The 15,233-nt window shown below is 32.0% G+C and overlaps 3 protein-coding genes and 1 long non-coding RNA gene across 5 annotated transcripts; 2 read left to right on the top strand and 2 right to left on the bottom strand.

Moving 5' to 3' along the window:
- Positions 1-272: 272 nt before the first annotated feature.
- Positions 273-2,280, top strand: LOC108462843 (NAC domain-containing protein 104-like). Its single transcript, XM_017762748.2, has 3 exons — positions 273-554; positions 793-1,082; positions 1,660-2,280. Exons 1-3 carry the CDS (start codon positions 386-388, stop codon positions 1,801-1,803), a joined length of 603 nt encoding a protein of 200 aa, XP_017618237.1. The 5' UTR covers positions 273-385; the 3' UTR covers positions 1,804-2,280.
- A 3,091-nt stretch (positions 2,281-5,371) lies between these two features.
- LOC108462838 (putative clathrin assembly protein At1g03050) lies at positions 5,372-8,460 on the top strand. The gene is made up of 2 exons (XM_017762744.2): positions 5,372-6,248; positions 7,074-8,460. Exons 1-2 carry the CDS (start codon positions 5,597-5,599, stop codon positions 8,147-8,149), a joined length of 1,728 nt encoding a protein of 575 aa, XP_017618233.2. The 5' UTR covers positions 5,372-5,596; the 3' UTR covers positions 8,150-8,460.
- LOC128286425 (uncharacterized) lies at positions 6,301-7,484 on the bottom strand. The gene is made up of 3 exons (XR_008276983.1): positions 7,413-7,484; positions 6,988-7,316; positions 6,301-6,348 (listed from the first exon to the last, which is right to left on the bottom strand). It is a non-coding gene; the product is annotated as an uncharacterized LOC128286425 (long non-coding RNA).
- Positions 8,461-9,442: 982 nt separating the features above from the next.
- On the bottom strand, positions 9,443-13,549 carry LOC108462831 (probable galacturonosyltransferase 3). 2 transcript variants are annotated; one of them, XM_017762732.2, is made up of 9 exons: positions 13,267-13,549; positions 12,561-12,613; positions 12,419-12,461; positions 12,197-12,244; positions 11,982-12,119; positions 11,580-11,723; positions 11,166-11,503; positions 10,141-11,083; positions 9,443-9,817 (listed from the first exon to the last, which is right to left on the bottom strand). In XM_017762732.2, the coding sequence occupies exons 1-9, from the start codon at positions 13,327-13,329 to the stop codon at positions 9,542-9,544; spliced, it is 2,046 nt and encodes a 681-aa protein (XP_017618221.1). In that variant the 5' UTR covers positions 13,330-13,549; the 3' UTR covers positions 9,443-9,541. The 2 variants fall into 2 exon arrangements, with proteins under 2 accessions (XP_017618221.1, XP_017618222.1); XM_017762733.2 differs by having other exon boundaries at positions 11,982-12,093.
- Between the last annotated feature and the right edge of the window lie 1,684 nt (positions 13,550-15,233).

The raw sequence follows: 15,233 nt of genomic DNA, 5'->3' as shown, positions 1-15,233 counted from the left end.
TGTGCGAAGTTGAGTTAATGTAATAAGTTAATTTAATATTAATTTAATTATAAAATAGTTAAAATTTTTATCTTTTATAATATATTTGATTGGGTTAATGGTATGAGTTAATTAAATTAACTAAAATCTTAAATTTATGGAGCAAATTAAACTCTTATTTATTTTATTATAAAATTTTTATAAATATATTTATTGTAAATCAAGGATGCACTATGATCCACTATACAATAAAATTGTTTTAATTCCTCTCCCACACTATAAATATCACCCACTACACAAATCCTTCTCCTTCACTATCCTTCTTCTCCTCCTTATTTTGTTGCATTGCTATTGCTATATATATATTGAGAGAGAGAGAGAGAGAGAGAGTGAGAGAGAGAGAGAGATGGGAGATAATAATAGCATTAATAAAGTGCCTCCAGGATTCAGATTCCATCCCACAGATGAAGAGCTAGTGGTTCATTTCCTTCAACGTAAGGCCGCCCTCTTGCCTTGCCACCCTGACGTTATCCCTGATCTTCACCTCTATCCCTATGATCCCTGGGAACTTGATGGTATTTATATAATAATATATATTCTTATTTTTATTCAAACTTATCATGCTAGTTGGACACTATTAATTAAAGTTTAAAGTCTCAAAGTCTTGTGTATAGAAAAAATAGTGTTATAATAGTTTTACTTTTCATTTAACTCGATTTTGAATTTAGTTGAGATTTGATGTAAATATTATACAGATATGGTAGAAAGTTGAATAATAATAATATTATAATGTGTGTTTATTTTGGTAAATAGGTAAAGCATTGGGGGAGGGGAAGCAGTGGTACTATTACAGCAGGAGGAGTGAAAATAGGAATACAAGGAATGGGTATTGGAAGGCAATGGGAATGGAAGAAAGTGTAGTGAATAGCAGTAGTAGCAGGAGAGTTGGCATTAAAAAATACTTGGTTTTCTTCATTGGTGAAGCTGAAGGAGGAGGAGGTGTCAAGACAGATTGGGTAATGCATGAATATCGTCTCTCGGATTCGGATTCCAGCAGCAGTACATCTAGATCATCCAAACGTAGAGGACATAATTCCAAAATAGTTAGTATCCTTCTATATACAATTCTTCATTTGTAACTCATTCTAAATAAATGTCAATTTTAACCTAAATTTGATTTATTCATCACGAAATTTAAATCCGATCTAATTTGATTGATTTGTAGCAGATCAAATAATCAAATAAGGCGAAACTTTAAAGCGAATCCAAAAGGGGAAGGCAACAACTTTGTGCCCTTTGTTAGAATGAGAAAATTACATTTTGGTCCCTCTAAAAAAATTAATAATTCAATTTAGATTTTTTTAGAACAAAATTGAAAATTTTAGCCAGACCTTTAAAAATTTTCTAATTTAACACAAAACTCTTGACTTCACCTCTTTCATAAAACTTGAACCTTCAAATCAGAATGACTCGAACATGAAATTATCAAAATAAATAATTATAAATAACATTAACTGAAATGAGCCGATCAAAAAAACTCAACTAACAATTTGAAATGATCGAGATCCAAAATGATCAAACTTAAAATCATCATAACTCTAAATGACTTTGAATTTTCAAAACCTGAATCAAAATCAATCCAACCTGTCTATTTATTATCCTGTTTTGGTTATTTTTCAGGACTATAGCAAATGGGTTATCTGTCGAGTTCATGAAAGAAGTTGTAGTACAAGTGATGAGGAGGATGGTGGAATGGAACTATCGTGCTTGGACGAAGTGTTTTTATCCTTGGATGATGATGATGAAATCAGCAATTGCCATTAATGCTAGATGCATGCATTACCAGCAAACTTTTTTGAATGTACTTTCAAAGAGAAATTAAATTTAAATCGTTAGATTATTAATAGTTTTATCCAGGTTAAAGATAGGATATTGCATAGGGAAATGGAATTGTTATTGTAGCAAATATAGTATTATTTTTATTCTAGTAAATGAAAATAGAAACATGGAAAAATCCATGCTTATTACTCACTCTGTGTGTGTAGTGATGTGTGGGAAAGTGGACCAAAGATTCCTCAACCACACCCACCATTTGTGTTGGAAAAGATTAGATAAATCCAAATGCAATGTGCTCATAGTATACATTGTTGAAACGTGAGTATATGAGAGAATCGGAGGGAATTAGAGGAGAGTAAGTGTTTGATTTTCTATTTTAAAGCTGGTCACATGTCTTTTATATATTGATTGTAAATTTCTTAAAATTTAATTAATAAATTGATATCTTATCATTATAGATATAAATTATTATATTAGTAAAACAGATATATACGATGTGTAAATATCGAATACTCTATCAAAGTTAAATGTGTGATCCCAATAATTCTAAACCTATAAGATCTTAGGGCTTACAATGTTTAAGTATGGCATTGGGTGAGAATCTCACGTACAAAGGACAATAAGGATAGGGGGACAGATGAAGCCCTAGGAACACTGTCCGTAAGGCTTTGCTTGAAATATATATAGTTTGCAACTTTGAGGGCATTTTAATTTTGGATGTAATTTTTTATTTATTCGATTAAATTTATATAAAAAAATTTATTTACAAGAGCGATCTATGTTTTTACCCTTCTAAACTCCAACTTCGATGGTATTTGGAGACAAAGGTATGGTATGGGTTGGTGATTGCTTAGAGAAGCATCGTGTCAGTTATGATGTAAGGCATCGCACGCTTTTTTCCATTCTCGCACGTGTTAATACATTACATAATCAACCACCAAAATCACAAATTAATCATTAGTCTTAACCTTTCTATAAAACATAATTTCGTAATTTTGATAAGGGATTACGACCGCTCATATGTTTGTAACTTTTGTTAAATATGATTTCTGTAAGGGTAAAATATCAAAATAGTCAATATTTTTTTGTCTCAAGTTATATTTTAGTCACTTATATTTGAAATATTACATTTTAATCACTTATATTATCGTGTTGTAACATTTTAGTCACTGAGTCATTAATTGCCTTTAATGGTGTAAGGGTAAACTGACATAGGAAGTTAAATTTTTTTTTTACCTTCTTTTAACTTTCCTTTTTTTTCTTCTTATTTTCTATTCTCTTGTGAGGAAGTCTAAATGGAAAGATTAACTTGTCACTAAGAAGAGGATTATTGAGTTAAATACGAGGGTGAATAGTTTTTTTCTTAAAAAAGAAAGAAAGAAAGGAAAGATGATGACAGATTTCATTCAAATCTTTGATTGCCACCAACTTCTTTGTGGCAAATGCCTTTACTCCCCTAAGCACCTCCCTCCCGTGGAAACATCAGTTGGTTTTTATTTTTTGATCTTCGTCTTTTTTTTTTACGTTGGTTTGTATTGTTTTATTGACATTTTTTAAAAAAAATTTGTTTCAGGCGAGTGAAAAAAAAATGAAGCAAGTGAAGACCGTTGAGACACCAACAATATCGAGAGAATTAAAGAAGTAGCCACAAAGCCAAGTAGTAGCGTCACTAGACTATTCGAAACAATCTCCAGTTACATTGGAGCTCTAGTCTCCGACATCGAAACTTTCCACACCTACTAATAATCAGAGCAAGTCACCTCTCCTGCTTCTCGTTTTTTAGTACAAAGAAGGTAGCTCGAGGTCACCATGGAAATTCTTCAAGGAAGCTTCGAGACTCTCTCTGGATAATAGAGTCGTCATTGATGCCAAAGGAAGCCTTAAGCCCCGGAGATTCATACGAATGCCTCCATATTATCTACGAACCAATGCAAAGATGAGGTGGATGATAACGATAAACAACGATGGCCACCAAGCATAATTGCAAGGCTCATGGGACTGGAACCGTTACTGGTTTCGAATCTTGAACCAAACGGAAAAGCTCAAAACAAAAAAATATAGGGAGCAATTGTATAATTTAACCTAAAATTTTCATTTAAAATGATGATTTAATGTGCTACGTCAACTTATTGTTACACCGTTAACGACAATTAACGGCTTAGTGACTAAAATGTTACAACACGATAACATAAATGATTAAAACATAATATTTCAAACATAAGTGACTAAAATGTAACCTGAAACAAAAAAAAAAGCAACTATTTTAGTAGTTTACCCTTTCAGCAAATTTGCTTTGAAAGTTTAATTTTTATAATTAATTCATATTAAATTCAAATATTATTTTTGAATTTAAGTTCAAATTAATTAAATTATTTATCAATTATATAAATGCTTTGAAATACACATTTAATAAGTCCAAAAATATAAAAATTTTGAAAAGCAAAGTAAATAATAGATTTAGATATTTGAATGTGTTATCTGTAAAATTAAAATCGATTCGAATATTAAATATGAGAGAATTAATATTTGCATCCATCCCGAAGCATATGATAAGTAGAAGGGTAAACTACATAGATAGTCACCCAACGACAAAAATTTTTTATTTTAAACACTCGAAAGAAAAAGTTTGCAATTTAAGCATTCACATTACATAGTTCGATCATTTTGGTGACTCCCATCAAAACCACAAATGGCAAGCAAACCGGTATAATAACCCTCACGTTTACGTATTATATCAATTTAGCTATAATTTTAAAAATTAACCCTCAAAATTTACAAATGACCTCAATTTGATCCTAATTCTAAAAATCAAAGAAATATATAAATATTTTCAAAAATATTTTACAATATTTTTATAATTAAATGATTATTTACAATATTCAATTAAAATATTTGAATCCTAATACTATTTAAATTCATACTATTTATTTTCATCCATAATTTGATGGAAAAGAAAATCCAACTAAGAAATCAATTTTAAGAATTTTAAAATCAATTGTAGCTATCATATACTAGTCCCAATATCATCGTATCGTTTTTATTTTAGTATTGGTATGTTTTTGTGTAACATCTTTAATTTATTTATATATATTTTAAATACTTTTCATATATATAAAATAAATTTTAAAATAATTAATCAAATTAATAATATTAATTTAATGATTATTTTAATTTTAATATATTTATAAAAATAAAAATGTTTAAGATAAAAAAAATTTAAAATTTCAAAATCTTGTACTAATTCGGAAAGAGTTTAGGAGCTTTAATCCTACAAAAGATTTCATGAGCTTGAGTAATAAAAGAGCCCAAAAGACATTGGGCTTTAAGAACTCTTTTATGAAGCATTAACTTTACATTGACCCGCCAATGCAAATATGAAAAAGTCAAAGGTGCAACTGCTAAAGCTAAATTTATTGCCAAAAAAAAAAAAGAGAAAAAAATTTGCTGTCTACAAAATTACCGATTCTTTAAGAAAAAAAACCAATTAGATTTTGACACATGTCTAAATATATCCCTTTGAAACTTCTCTCCTCTTCTTCATGCCAAAAATAATGGCATAAAAAATAATAGAGACCAACCCATAGTTTGACTCAAAGCACAAATTTACGTTATAAACAAAAGGTGATATGTGAGAAGGAAACCATAAAAGAAATACTTTTCTTTTCTTTTCTTTTCCTTCCCTTTCTTTTTCTTTCCCATCAACAATCTTCTCCAGAGATTGTTGTTTGGGATATTTCTGTTCTTCCTTGAGTAAATTTTATAATTGGGGTTCTTAAAATCTATGGCTCCAAGCAGGCTAAAAAAAGCCATTGGGCGAGTCAAAGATCAAACCAGGATAGGCCTAGCCAAAGTTGGTGGCACCACCTCATTGTCGGACCTTGATGTCGCCATCGTTAAGGCGACGAGGCATGAAGAACAGCCTGCCGACGAGCGGTACATTCGAGAAATCATATGCATAACGTCGTATTCGCGCGCCTACATCATTGCATGCGTCAACACGATGTCTAGGCGGCTCAACAAGACCAAGAGTTGGACGGTTGCGTTGAAGACTCTATTGTTGATCCATCGGCTACTGAATGAAGGCGATACAGCGTATCAACAAGAGATTTTCTTTTCGACAAGGCGTGGGACTCGGATCCTTAACTTGTCAGATTTCCGCGACACTTCGCGGTACCGTTCGTGGGACTTCTCTGCGTTTGTGCGTACTTATGCACTTTACCTTGACGAAAAATTGGAGTACAATATTCAAGATAGGCGCGGGGAAAAGACTAAGACAGCGACCATAGCGAATGAAAATAAAGAGGAAGAGAACAACGAGAAGGAAAGTGGAGCTAAATCATCGCACTTTCGAGATATGAAGACGGAGCAAATATTTACAACGTTGCAACATTTGCAACAGTTGCTTGAACGATTCTTAGCCTGCCGACCAATAGGTTAATTTCTCTCTATACATCAACTCATTCCGCTTAGAGGCAAATCAACTTTGATTTCAACATAAAAAATAAACCATTCAAATTTTCTCCACTTGAACACCTGAGTAAGAAATAACTTAAATCCGAACTGATTCAAACTTGAGTGTTAAACTCGAATAAATAAATCTCAAATGACCTAAATCTAAAATAAATAGATCCTAAAACTCAACCAACAAACCTGAATAATCTAAATCTAAATCTAAAATTACATAAACTAAAATGATTTCATCTAAGATTCTAGACCAGCCCAAGTTCAATTCAGCCAGAGTAGTAGAGATCAAATTTTATCTAAATCATTCTAAATATATAAATGATTAGCTTAAAACTATGCAAAATTATTCGTACATTTTAATATATATAATATTAATTTTGATCTAATATTTAATATATACATATATTTATTAAATAAATAAACAATGTTTCTTATGACATAAATTACATCATGTAAATAAAAAAACTCATATTATTATTTAAAATTAATATTTTATATTTTAATAATTAAATTTAACTAAAAATATTTAAATTTTATTTAATTTAAGTTGGTCAACCTAATCCATTAACCTGAAGATAAAAATCTTTGCTCAAACCTGAATTATAGCAGGTCAAGTCATCCAACCAATGGATAAGTCTAAACTAAACCAATCCAGATTCAAATTTTAAATATTAAATTCCAATCTCCACTCAAATATTTTGTTCTAACCTTCGAGCTTGTAAGAACAAGCGGAGCATCATTTTGCGAAGATTTCTTGTGATTAGTGGGTTTTTTTTTCCTCTGATGTGAAACAGGAGCGGCAAAGTGCAACAGGGTGGTGACTGTGGCGCTTTACCAAATAGTGAAAGAAAGTTTCCAGTTATATTACGACATAACTGAAATACTGTCTATTTTTATCGACCGCTTAATGGAGCTAGATCTTGCTGAATCCCTTCAAGTTTATGATATATTTTGCCGTCAAGGCAAGCAATTCGATGAGCTCGATAACTTCTATTCCTGGTGTAAAAGTGTCGGCATTGGACGCTCTTCTGATTATCCTGATATTGAGAAAATCACACAAAAGAAACTCGATCTCGTCGATGAACTAATGCGTGATAAGAAATTGGAAGCAAAAAAAGTCGAGGATGATTTACCTAAGGATGACCTGGAGCCGGAAGTTAAAGAATCAGAAGTGGTTGAAGAAGAAGATATGAATGCCATTAAGGAGTTGCCGGCGCTGGAAGAGGAAGTCGAGGAAGCACCTGTTGCGAAAGGATTAGAGAAAGAAGAGAAAGATGAATCCCAAGCCATAGTTTTGCAACAAGTGGTTGATTTGTTGAATCTAGGAGATGATGTGGTGTCCAGCAAGGATCAAGCAGAGAAATTCGCATTGGCTTTATTCGATGGCGGTGTGTCAGTCGGGCCTTCAGCGGGACTTGGCTGGGATGCTTTCAACGACGAAGCTGATTGGGAATCGGCCTTGATTCAATCAACAAGCAATCTCAATCATCAGAAAGCAAGTCTCGGAGGTGGATTCGATATGTTGATGCTCGATGGAATGTATCAACATGGCCGAATGGCTTCGCAAGGTATGGCAGCAACCGGAAGCGCGAGCAGCGTCGCATTTGGATCAGCCGGGAGACCGGCTGCATTGGCATTGCCAGCTCCACCTTCATCCAATGGGAAGAACACAAGCGACAGTGATCCGTTCATGGCATCACTCACCGTGGCACCGCCGCCGTACGTACAAATGTCAGACACGGGGAAGAAGCAAAAGCTTTTGGCAGAGGAACAAGCAATGTGGGAGCAATACAAAAGGAACGGAATGCAAGGACATGTTGGAATGGAGAAATTACAAGCATCTCCTTACAGTCAAGGAGGGCATGGCTAGCCTCAACCCCATAAGAAAGATAATATAAATTCGAATCTCGGAAAAAAGCACTTGAGGGCTTTTTCTTAAACGCTCCCGATTCAACAAATATTAGTCTCAAGTCCAGTATGACTTGAAATACCCTAAGTTTACACACACAAATTTGAACAGGCGTTAATTGTTTAGTCTTTTAAGCCTCTCTTCTTTTTTTTCATCATTGTTTCAATCAACTTGAGGCACCAAATTATTAAACTTGATGTTTCAAAAACTTTTCTTAGGACTAAATTGTATAATTAATGCGGAAATATTACCCAAAATTAAATCTAATCAAACCTTTTTGCTTAATTTTACGGCCCATTTCCTTTTATAGATTTCACAAATTAAATTAAAATTTGAATTATGTGTACGTAGATAAGATTAAGTGAATCTTTTAAAACATTTCTTAAAAATAAATAAGCTTGATTTAATTTTTTTTAAGACACTTTAAAACATTATAATGGGTTAGTTAGAGTCCGACCAAAATATGATATTCATATCATATATAAATTGCACATAGGTTGATTCGAATCAGACCCATATAAAATATTGATATTGTATATAATTGCGGAACCTCAGCTTAGCATAAAGTATTAAGTCTTAATTTTACCATAACTTAATGACTATTCAACCTGTTTAACATGCCAATTTTTTAAAATTTTTTTTAATATTTAGTAATTCTACGTATATTACTACCATAATATATATTTTTATTAAATCTCTGAATATGAACTTAATTTTTTCTGAACAACATAACATTAAAAATAAGGTTTTTTTTTTTTGAAGGAAATCGACTGGACATTTATTGAAAATAACGTTTCCATTATGAGATAGTATATTAAATTTTCAATATGATATAACCTAAGAATGAAAAGATTAAGACTCTTTGTTGGGCACCCTAAGGACCAAAGTTAAAACCTTGCTCTTGTCATCCCTCTCCCAATTTGTAAATTTCAATATGTACACAAAAAACATTTATAAACTTGAAAATCAAACTAGGCTCAAGCTTTCGATATTAAAAACTAAACCCAACCTATATTTAAATGAGCTTATTTATTAGCCAAAACTCTTTTTTCGAGCTATAATATTTTTGTTTAAGCTCTCCCAAAACCCAACCCCCGGAACATGTCTAAAAGGAACTAAATTGCTATGTTTATTTTGAGAGAGACTAAATAACTTCTAACCCAAGGACCTCCCAAGTGTTTATACCTAAATCAGTGCTACATGTCTAAGCTAAAGTAATATAAAAAAGTGATAATCCAATGAAAGCAACAAAGAAGCATAAAAGAATTTCTCTCTTTTCTCTTTTCTTTACCTCAATAAAAGAATTACACGAGTGAATGCAAAAAAAAAAGAACAGTAACATAGGTCAAATAGCTATTCGCTTAAGTTGCAGAGTTTAAGGTAATAGTTATCGAACCTTACATATTTGGACCAGTATGACTTGTACTTGGCTACAGCCAGATCCAACCATGGCTTATAGTTTCCATTGTAATGGACGACAGCTGCATTTTCTATCTCAGTTTGGTTCAGGGCTGGGTCATACCCGAGTCCTAATACGTGCCATTTTCGATCCAATGGATAGGTTAAGTTATAGAAAGTGATCAGTCCTGGTGGCAACGTGCCGAGCTTCCAAAGAGTTCGATCCTCGTTCTGCAAAATTAGTTTCTTCATCAGTGACAAAATGATGTTTAGAAACAAATGATAATCCAAATGGATTTTAGATAATATGCTAATACTATGCTGCTTGGACCCTTCATTCCTTTTAAAGTAACCGTGCCCGACACATAGATATGTGGATACAACCTTCAAGGATCCTCCAAATATAAAGAGGAAACATAGGAAAATCTAACCAAACCCGTGTTGGATACTCACACCCGACTCCAAATAACATGGTGCTAATATGAGAGCCATTGGAGAATCAAAATTTACTATAAGAGGACTGAAACATGTGAAAAGCACAAGTGAAGCATTACCCTATCTTGCCAATAATGATATATTTGTGTAATGTTCCGGTTTCTCCACTCCTTCAGATCGAAAATATTCATCCCAAATGCCCAACCACATGCATTGGAGTCAAAGTTCTCTGAGATTTTCGGATTGCTGAAATTGAGATACTTGTCGAATCTATGAAAGCTCCCTTTACAGGTCTCCACTGCACCATTCACCATTCCATTCAGATCAACATCCCAAAGAGGTGTCAAATCCTTCTGGACTACAATATCATCATCCAAAAATAGGATCTTGTGGAGTTTTGGGTACACCTCAGGAAGATAGAATCGAAGGTGATTCAGCATCGACAAGTATTTTGGATTCCTGTACTTGAGATTGTCGGACCCAACAGAGAGAGAGGATGGATGATTCTTGAAATAATATTCTTTAACTCTGGCAGATTCGAGCTGACGTAGAACAGAACAGTAAGAGGAATTCAACCACTTAAAATCATCAATGTTCTCAACCTGAACTGTAGCCTTTTCAGGAGCATTCAAGATAAACCACATTCTCATTGCAGCAAAATTCAGTTTATCTGTCACTATATGGAAAATGTGTTTCTCAGGCTCATTTGCATGAAGCACTGTAGAATTGACGACCACGGATGTTGCCAGTACGTTATCGGAAAAGATGGCATAATGATACAAAGAAGGATCTTCAAGCTTTTCTATATTAAGATCCTTTTTTCTCTGATATCCATGGAAGTAATAGTCTGCTGCTAGCTGCAGAGGTAGGCAATGCAATGGTTTTGGGACAGTTTTTGCAGCTAGCTGAATCAAGAAGGCACTCCTTTTCTTCAGAGAATTTACATTATCTTCTGCTGACTGAAGCATGGCTCGAAGCTTCCTTGCAACTATATGGCAATCATAGAGCCGATCCTTCGCAAAAGATAGAGCATGGCCCATTGCTTTTGCCTGATCAAGTGAACTGGAAAAAGAACATACCTTTGCATGAAAACCAAGAATATGTGTATCTGATAACCGAAATGGTGAACATAAATTTTTTATACCTAGGATGAAGCTCAGAATCAGAATTAGCATCTCCAATAACACGTAGACTGTCACCAACATGTCTCAAAAGAGAACTGTAAAGATCAATTTGGTTCCTAGACTTGGCAATATTTGCATAGGCTTTTGCCATGATAATCTGGTCACGCATAAGCTTCAAGGTAGAATCAGAGTTAGGATTTTCAAAATCTCTTCTCCATATACTATACTTTCCATTGACAACAGGGTCCATATTTTTCAAGTCCTCAATAGCAGATGTTGCTTCCATCTGCTTGTCACCCTCTTTGTTTTGGAGGATAAGGTCCGCGGTACGAAGATCCCACCTTTTTTGCCGCAACATCTGAAAATGATAATATCACAAATTTCAACCATATAAGATGCAGAAAGTAAATACACAGCAGTGTCAGAAAATTTACCTGGCGCTTGAACTTCACAGGGCTCCATGATGCCTTGCGACGATTTTGAATTTCATCTTCTTGCCAATGATGCTCATCAATAAAATGTTCGACGTTTTCTTCAGATCTTCTGCTAGCTTGGTAGGAATCTTTTAGTTTAAATACCTAGCAAATTATCATTCAAATGGTGATGTCAAGAACTTAAACAAGGAAAAAGGATATAAGTGTTGATAATAAAATTTTCTTTTTCCTTGCCATATAGATTGCATAAGTGCTGAAAAATATACAAGTTTAGTAAGTGCTTAGTTCATACCCTTAATTTCACTACACTTGCTGTTATGAATTTGACAATATAGATATTGCAGTCTGAAGTATAGAACCATGAATTAATAAAACCAGATTTACAAAATCAAATTGAAGTACCTGTGAGCCCTTTTGTTTGCCAGGATCTCCACTGATGGGGTTTTCCAGAACCCAAGAAGCAGAAAGATCCTTCATTTTCACCCTACTTGTTCTAATAGTCCCAGAAGCATCACTGTAAGTTGCAATTATGTCAATATCCTGAATTAAACAAGTTTACATGAGAATCAGTGATATTAGCAGTTAAGAATTAATAAATAAATAACTCTGTTCATTACCTTCTCATTGTCATCGAAAAATAGAGCAGAAGAGGGCGTTGCCAGTTCCTGCTCAGTCAACATTCACACCAACGGTTAGTTTTGTGCAACATATTTAAGAAAACAATGGGTCATGCAACATAAGAAACTCTGAATCCAGGCAAAGACATCATAATTAGTAAACTACCTAATTTTGATAGATCAAACTACAACAAGATTCAAATCTATAAAATATGAAGTAACCTTTCTGTCAGGCAGTTGCCCATATGCTTTGAGTCCTCTTCCACTGAAAGAGGTAGCACAAAACAAATTATCAAGATCAATCAAATTAGGAAAAAAAGAAAAATCTCCAGAAAAGAAAAGCCAAAACTAGAAATAATCTCACATCGTTTTGCTATTTGATATTTCTGCATCAACAATGGTAAAACTGAAAATAACCTGAAAGAATAATAGATTTAAACACTTTAAAAAATATTAATCATCTAATAAATTGAATAGAAAAGATCAGATTAATCAAACAATTATCTAATTAATGTAATCACTTTTATTTTTTTAAGTTCCACGGATAAATTTGATTACCATAAATCAAATCATAACATAAAGATCTAAAACATCTATAGTGGATCCACTAAAACCCTTGAGAGAACAAAAAAAAACGAATAATAAGCTAATTCAAATCTGAACATAAGCAGATTGCAAAAGAAAACAAAAAGGAAAAGGACAAAAAGGAAAAGGAGATTTGAGAAAGAGGGAGAGATATCAGAGTGCAAACGAGCATGAAACATGTAAGTAGCATGCAAATGAAGCTCAAGAACAATCAACTTACATAAAAAATAATAATCATTAACTAATAAATAGCACAGAAAAAGATCAGATTAAACAAAGTAATTATCTAATAAATGCAGCCATTTTTATTTTATATCTTACTGTTATTTCTGATTAACTTAAATCAAATCATTACATAAAGATCCAAAACATCGATAATCGACCCATTAAAACCCTAGAGAGAACAAAAACCGAATAATAAGCTAATTTAAGCAGATTTTTTAAAAAATAAATCGAGAAAGAAGGAGAGATATCAGAGTGCTTACGAGTATGAAACATGTGGGTAGCATGGAAATGAAGCTCAATAAATTCCTCGAAGCAGCTTCCATGGAGGAGGAGAGATTTTTTGGATTTTGGATTTTGCTAAAAGTCCAGCGGGACTGTGATTGTTATATGAATTGCGATCGGTTTTTTTTTTTTTTTGTGGGGGTTTTTTTGGCGTCGAGCCGTCGGTTCTTTTCCCCGAGTACGCGTTGCGTTTGTTTAAAACCGGGAACCTTTGACAGAGCGTGAAACTGGGAGTTAGTGAGAGGAAGATCATAATACCGCGGTGCTAAAAAGTAAAAAGGTCAAATTCTATATAAAGTCCTTATATTATGCATTTTTCATAGATTTAACCTGTTACTATAATTCAATTTTTTTTCCTTTTAAGAGTAAACATAGTGTTCGTTAATAGAATGAAAACAAGTATAGTCAGGCTACCTTTTGCATTAATTACTACAAATAATTTTACATATTAATGTGATGACATCACATATATATTTTAACATCTTTTTATAATTGGAATTTTTTTTGCTTATTATAAAAAGACAAAAAAAAATCGATACTATTTGTCAAACAATACAAAATTATTAAGGTGTATAAATCACATCATTAATGAAAAAGTTACCTTTAGAGTCCGGAGCAATGCTAGAAAATCTTTTGGTGAATTTTAGTTATTTATTTTTACGAGAGTTAAAATATAATTTTATTATTTTAATAATTTATATTTTTATAATTTTTAAATGATTAAATTAAAATTTTATCATTTTAAAGGTAAAATATAATTTTACTATGTACTAATTTAAATTTTATAAATTTTAAAAGGACAAAACTAAAATTCTTTATTTTAAGGGTTAGCCCTTATCGAATTAAGAATATATATTGTGAAACATAAAGGTACTAGAAATTATCAAATTAGAATAAAGGATTAAATTTAGGATGAAATCAATTTGGTTCGGTCAATTTTTGAATTTTGTTAACCGTCCATCATAATTGAATTTGGTTTTCTGTTTTTCACATTAATTTTATTTTGAATATTTGTTTTATTTTGAGAAAATAAGTTTTGTTTTATATTTTTATATTATTTAATAAAATTTTAAATATTTTTATAAATATTTCTAATTTTTTCAAGTAAATAGAAATAACCAATTAACTTCCATATGTTATGTTTAAATATTTATATATATATATATATATATATATAAATTTTAAGTTATTTTACTAAATTAAATATAAAATATTTATCGTTATCTCATAAAAATCAAATTAATTATAAATTAAATAAAAATTGAATTCTATAAATTATCGGGTAATTACGATTTTTAACTTATATTTTATATATCTTCCAAACACCTCGGTTTGGGTTACTTTTCAATTTCTCGATTTTTCTTATCCAACCCTAATTAAAATATACTAAAAATATACAGTATGGAGACCCTCTATGCAATTTGAGCTTGAAAAATTATCGGTGAAAAAGGACGTTTTCTTTTCATTTATAGGAAATGGGCTAATTTTGGTTTCAGTCCATCTATTTCACTAAAATTTTAAATTTTAATTTCTACTTTGGTTTGGCATAATACGGTCCTCTACTTTTATAATGTTATAGATGCCCCAAATTGATAACACCGTTAGTTACTTTCGTCGAAGTGATGACATGTTTTTCTTTAAAAACAACCTTAAGCAGACAATTGACATGTAAATTTAATATTGGTTAAACATGGTTAACTAGATTTTCACATGATATTGTGCAATTGAGTATCTAAAAAAAAACATGTCGTCACTCTAACAACAAATAGCAAATAGTGCTATCAATTTGGACCTAATAATAACATTATAAAAGTAGAGAGAGCAAGGTATGCCAAATTAGAGTAAATGGATTAAATCTAAAATTTTAATAATAGTAGATGGAGTAAAGCTAGAATTAGACCAAATGAAATTAATATGATTTCATAGTATATACTAGTATTAGTCA

Source organism: Gossypium arboreum, chromosome 13 (assembly GCF_025698485.1).
Source record: "Gossypium arboreum isolate Shixiya-1 chromosome 13, ASM2569848v2, whole genome shotgun sequence".
In the NCBI taxonomy this organism is placed as follows: domain Eukaryota; kingdom Viridiplantae; phylum Streptophyta; class Magnoliopsida; order Malvales; family Malvaceae; genus Gossypium; species Gossypium arboreum.
This window is presented reverse-complemented; position numbering and strand designations above follow the sequence as displayed.